Below are 6,476 nucleotides of genomic sequence, written 5' to 3'. Positions count from 1 at the left end.
TTAAAGACATTTAAATTTGTGGGAAAAAAATTGGTTGGAAAAAATAATAAAAAATTTAAAAAATATATAAAATTGTCTAATCAACCGAACATTTCGCGACCCCCCCAGCTGCTGGCGCTGCTGGAGCCCATAGACTGTATATATAATGGACGTAGGGTCCGTGACGTCACCCGTTGGTTTCTGAAGAGTGAAAATGAGGCTAGTAGTAGGCGTTCACCCGGCGCCATCTTGCCGGTGCTGACTCCTCCTAGTTCCTGGCTAACCAATAAATGAGCAAAGAGGAGGAGCGCGAGTGAAGACTGACAGCTGAGCCACGCCCGCAGAGCTCAATTTACCTGGTTAGCTCAGGCTAAGGAGCTAGGCTACATGCTAACTGCGGCTACACCGGCTAGCGCTAAGTGTGTTGCTGCTCCGGATGGTCGCGATCTTTCCAACGAACTCACTAGAGGTAAGTAACCTTGAAACTACACAACAACAAAACCTATTGCTTTATCTATTATCATAATCATATGCTTACATGCCTCAAGTGGTTTTAATATGTAATTGTTATAAAAGTTATCGTTTATTTAACACGTGTAATGAACAGATTGAAGCAAATTAACTACACTACTACAGTCGTGTTTGGTTGTGGCTTGATTTTAATAAGTTAAGTTAATAAGTTAATATGAATACGCTACATGTGTAAGTTGCATGTGATAGTAACTATATATTTCACAAATGTTCTGATACAGGCTGGTATAACCACCTTGTTTATTTAGCCTGTTATGGAATTTACAGTGAATTAGACAGTTTAGATATGATTATAATCTCCACACACCACTGTTGGTTCTCATATTTATTATATAATTGTGTTTTCACACTGAGAGAAGTGGAGAGACTTGATGTGGACTGTTATCAACAGCTCTGTGGGAGATTATCACCTTGAATATTACAGATGAGGTAGAAAGACATTTGATCTATTTGTACAATGTTTTATTTCTTTCAGACATTACATTTCATTTAGCTGATGCTTTATCCAAAGCGACTTACAATATGTGCATTTAACCATGAGGCTACAAACCCAGAGCCCAGTACATCGGTTCTGTCTGAAATCTGTGGTGCTTCCACCTGCTGAACACAGAATAAACTGTAAGAACCAGTCTTTGCTGGAACATACACAACATAAAACATCCTTTTATAGTGAGTTTCTTCTTTTCATTAGATGAAGCACTGCAGCACCTGATGTCCTCAGCATCCACTGTGGCAGCAGCAACATGGTGGAGATCAGCAGCTTCAGGCTGGTCAACATGAGGACGACCTGCACCAGCTTCATCTGCACAACACTTCATGTTTTCCTCCCTTAACTAAAGATGGCCTGCAACTGTTTAGAGTTGGTAGTCATTGCTAAGTGTCATGGATAATAGAGTTAATTTCTATATTCATTATGGTTGGTTAAAAGTTGATACACTTTAGATAAAAACCCAGTGTTTTATTTTGAGACAAAACATTTCGAAGAAGTTTGAGCATGTGACATGGATCCAAGAGCACAAAGATTTTTTGTGTGTGATCCTGAGGATGGATGAAGTAAGATCTCATGTCAATGATGTCTAGGTTGGCACCAAGCTCTCTGATCATTGTGAAGTTTTGAGAGGGACCATCACATGTCAAGGACACAACCCTAACTCCTATTTCATGGAGCCTAAAAAGGCTCTCTCGGATGACGTTTGCTCTCTCTGCTCCTGTCATGCTGTTGATAAGGAAGTAAGCAATGGGAATCTTCCAGGACTCATTGATTGCAACAACCATAAGAACCAATGCTTGTGTTGCCACAACATTTTCCATCTCACCAGCACCGATGTCAACATAGCCATAAATGTTGTCTCCACCGAACTCTGTTTGCTTATGAATGTACATTTCATCCATCATTAATGCACAAACTGTGTCTTTTCCGTCCTTCTTCTGCTCAGCAACATGATCTTTCAAAGCTATGAATGAAGCAGCAGTAAATCCTGGTTCTGCAGAGATGCTACTGTACCAATTTCGGATGGTCTGAGGATGAGGCAGAGCCAAGTGAAACTTCTCTCGGACATATTCATAAGCCTTTGGAGAGTAGAAGTGCAGCGTAGTTGCGAATTGCTTCAAGGTTTCTGAAAAGACTGCTTTTTTCCTCTTTTGTAGTCTCTGAAAGATCTCTCTGGGAACATCATCAAGGCCATAAAGAAGAGAGGCACATTCACTTGAAATTAGGAGTTTGTTTTGAAGAACCTCTATAATATTTTTCAAGGAAGAAACTCTTGCCTTCAGTCTCCTTGTCATCTGGAAATTCATCCTCAGCTTCTTGCGAGCTGCACACAGCTTTTCCTCTGCAGCAGAAGCTTTCCGTTTAATGGCTCTTGGAGACTGAAAAATGGTGTAGCTGTGATCACTCGTAAAGCAGCCAGGAAGCTGTGTTGAAACTGTATGAGCATGATCTAAAGCTGAGTCTGTACATTTTCCAGTAGGATTTTCCGCCTGAATGCTGGTACCCACAACAACATCGTCACATACATTAATTGTCAGAGAACTGTCGTCGTCCATTGCATCTTGAGAAACAACAGCCTGTCCAGGTGTGTCTGCCATCATAACAACATTGCCCTGATCGTCAGTAAGAATTTTGCCACTACTGCCATTGTCTACATCTGCAAACTCCTTAGTGATTTTTCCAACAGGAATGTCACTTACCTCCATTAGACTTACCTCTCCCTCTGGGTTGTCCTCTTTGCCCTTGGAGTGTGAGAAAATGGTAGGGACAGCGGTTTTCTTCAGGCATGCCCTTCCCTAAACAAATGTGAGTGTTATTGATACAAAAGGCTTGTGTGTTCAAGTTCTGTACAGTAGAAATGTACAGTACACAGTTCATGCTAAAATTGTAGTTTCTATGTAAATACTTTCAAAGATTAAACAATTAAACAATTTAAACCATCAACTTGCTTGTTTTCTCAGAAGTTACTAAAACATTTCTGTGTACCCTTGTGTCAATGCTGTAGTGTTGTCTCTCAAAATGTTGACTGCAGAGACGAGAATTCTTATGCGGAGTCCAGTTCTGTCTCTTCATGTTGAGCATCCATAGGTCTAGCCTCTCAGGATCACCTATAGGAAAACTACACAAACAAAAAATGTGTTAAAAAATATATATGTCAGGTTACCATCTTCATACTTATATATATGCAAACAATAAAAAGTCAATAACTTCAGTCTTTTTAGATATCCCAGTTCACATAATCCATCTGTTGCATTGCCTCTTTTTGTGTTATTATGGGCCTATTTGTTACACTTATATTTGAAGTTATTTCATATTCATATAGTTACTATTTCATGCCATATTCACGTTTCTAACACAAGTGAGATAAGTGTAATAGTTTTTACTGAGTGTGAAAGTGGAAAAATTCACCCCCCTCAGAGTTGTCATGAAGGAAGAACTTAGTGATTGAGACTAAAACCATTTTTTGAACCATCCTGTAAATAGGTTTAATTCTGCTCTAAAGTCGGGCTTTTTAACATGGGAGTCAATGGGAATTGACTCCTTCTTGGAGCCAGCCTCAAGTGGCCACCCAGTGAACTGCACCTTTTTGCACTTCCGTATTGGCCTCATCGCTCAGCCCGGGGTGTTGCCCCTTGCTGGAGCCCCAGCTGGGTGCTGAGGCTCCTCCCCCAGCAGACCCAGCAGCCAACCCCCAGCAGCATCCAGCACCCAGCTGGGGTTCCTCCCCCAGCAGACCCAGCAGCAGCACCCAGCAGCAGCAGCCCCAGCACCCAGCAGCAGCATCCAGCACCCAGCTGGGGTTCCTCCCCAGCAGCACCCAGCTGGGGTTCCTCCCCAGCAGCGCCAGCAGACCCAGCAGCAGCCCCAGCACCCAGCAGCAGCAGCCCAGCAGCCCCAGCACCCAGCCCCACCAGCCCCAGCACCCAGCCCCACCAGCCCCAGCCACCAGCCCCAGCACCCAGCAGCAGCCAGCCATCTCTAACCATGAGCCGTCCGTCATCAAAGTTAACGATGTTCATTTTAACTGTTGTGATTCTCTTCACGCGTGTTGCGGTTGGATCAGTGCTGCGAGACGCACAAGGTAAGACAGCAGTCAAGCTAACACGGGAGGCTAATGGGGCTAGCTAAGCTAACACACAAACAGGAAGTAACAGTGAACAGCTTTCATAGTAAACACAGGGAGTTATGAAGAATAACACACCAAACACGTGTCATATGAAAACATCCCTCACATCAACAGGTGGCAGCTTTGCGGTGTTTAAGAGTAAAGATGGCGACTCTGTACTTCAGCCTCAGTGATGGTGGGCAGCGTCTCTACGTCAGACGGTTTCATGTGGACCACAGCGCACCGGTCCCGTGGTGGGATTTCTCTCACATTTATATTTAGCCCCACAACTATGTGGTTGCGTCTGAAGATGATTCTGACTCAAAAAGTCACTTATTGTTAATGTTTCCTGAAGCGTCCTCAATTGCCTGTATCACCACACCACATCTAATTTGCCAGAGTTGTCATAGTTACACAGGGAACTTTATTTACTCCTTCGACTGACAGCTCCAACACTGTGCGACTAAAATGGTCCCTGAGACTTCTATCAACACAAAGATGAGACTAGTTCTAGAATTGAGTACAGTGAATAAAACAATAGATTTAGAAGTGAATTAGAATTTTAAAGTTCATACAACGTGATGTAGAAAGAGAGCCTGATAGAAATAACAATGGAAATGAGGATAAAAGAATAAAGTTACACGAGACAGTAAAACTAATACTAAACAAAAGTGGCAGAAAATAGTAACGATGAAAGTAGTATAGGATAGGACATGTGATATTAAAATGAAATATTATATTTCATATTACATTCTGCAAGAATAGTAATATTGTATATTACGGGTGTTCTGTACAAAACACACACACATCCAGCCACACACACATCCAGCCACACACACATCCAGCCACACACACATCCAGCCACACACACATCCAGCCACACAACCAGCCACACACATCCAGCCACACATCCAGCCACACACACCTCTGTGGTTGTTCAACAGTAGTGTCTTCTGAACCACATTTTTTCATGATACACACACACACACACACACACACACACACACACACACACACAGATGAAACCTATACCCGCCCTTGTTGATTGATGAAGTTGAAGTGACATGTAAACGTTAACTGATGTCTTGTGTAACGTTGATCTTTCCTTTTCTTCTGCTTCTTCTTTCAGGATCAGATGTCGTCAAAATGTTTGTGACAGAAGGGGATGACGTCATCCTGCCCTGCTCTCCACGACCCAAGGAGAACATTGAAGCAACAGTGTTCGACTGGATCAAAGATAACAAGGAGGTGTTCCTGTTCGATAACGGCAAACACTACGGAAACGGCCGCTCGGATCAGGATCAGGATCAGGATTTTAAAGGACGAGTCTCTCATTTTGTTGAAGAGCTGAAGCACGGAAACGCCTCCATACTTATCCGAGACACGAAGACTACGGACAGTGGGAACTTCACCTGTATCTTTCCACATCTTAAGCCCAGTCAAACCTACACGATTGAACTTGTTGTTGGTGAGTACGTTCATAACACAGTTAAAGAAGCTGTGTGTAAGTTTCTGCTACTGCTACATACTCAGCATTTGCATTGTAGACTTTCTGTCCTGATGTCGATGGGGAGCTCGTTCCACCGTTTAGGAGCCAGGACAGCAAACAGTCAGGATTTTGTTGAGTGGCAGCTGTCCCTCGTAGTGAGGGAGCAACAAGCCGATTGGCAGATGCAGAGCAGAGCGGAGGGGCTGGGGTGTAAGGTTTGACCATGTCCTGGATGTAGACTGGACCCGATCCGTTCGCAGCACGGTACCAAGTACTAGTGTTTTGAAACGATGCAGGCAGCCACTGGTAACCAGTGAAGGGAGCGGAGGAGTGTGAGTGAACTCGGGTTAAAGACCAGTCGAGCTGCTGCTTTCTGGATGAGCTGCAGAGGTCGGATGGCACTAGTAGGTAGACCTGCCAGGAGGGAGGTGCAGTAGTCTATAGGCATGAGATGACCGAACCTGGACTAGAACCTGGACCAGAACCTGCACCGCCTTCTGAGTGAGAAGGGGCCGTATTCTCCTGATGTTGTGCAGCATGAATCTACAGGAACGTGATGTTGGCAGTGAGGGAGAGTTGAGTGATTTTCAGGTGGTGTGCAGACATCCACTGAGAGATGTCAGTCAGACAGGAAGAGATTCCTGCTGCTACCTGTGTTTCAGCATAAAGGGCATTTGATGCTAACGTCGGCTATATAGCAACAACTTACACGTAGCTTCTTCATTACCTCTGGAGCGCAGTGTCATCCATCTTTATTTACAGACAAAAAACTAATTCATTATGAATGTTTCATTTTTGTCTTTCAGGAATGACCTTCAAAAACAGATTAGGACAAATCGAGGGTGAGACATCTCTATTCCGTTGATCTCTATCCCGTTGAT

At 43.7% G+C, this 6,476-nt stretch overlaps 1 protein-coding gene across 1 annotated transcript in view; it reads left to right on the top strand.

Moving 5' to 3' along the window:
* The first annotated feature begins 366 nt into the window (after positions 1-366).
* Positions 367-6,476, top strand: part of LOC118102867 (CD276 antigen homolog) — a 9,559-nt gene continuing 3,449 nt past the window's right edge. Inside the window, exons 1-4 of the mRNA XM_047339293.1 lie at positions 367-448; positions 3,618-4,082; positions 5,236-5,574; positions 6,402-6,437. Of these exons, the coding sequence (XP_047195249.1) occupies positions 367-448; positions 3,618-4,082; positions 5,236-5,574; positions 6,402-6,437 (922 nt within the window). The remainder of the gene's footprint in view (positions 449-3,617; positions 4,083-5,235; positions 5,575-6,401; positions 6,438-6,476) is intronic.

This window comes from Hippoglossus stenolepis, chromosome 3, assembly GCF_022539355.2.
Source record: "Hippoglossus stenolepis isolate QCI-W04-F060 chromosome 3, HSTE1.2, whole genome shotgun sequence".
NCBI classification, from domain to species: Eukaryota; Metazoa; Chordata; class Actinopteri; order Pleuronectiformes; family Pleuronectidae; genus Hippoglossus; species Hippoglossus stenolepis.
The sequence above is the reverse complement of the archived record's forward strand: the minus strand, read 5'-3'. Positions and strand labels throughout refer to the sequence as shown.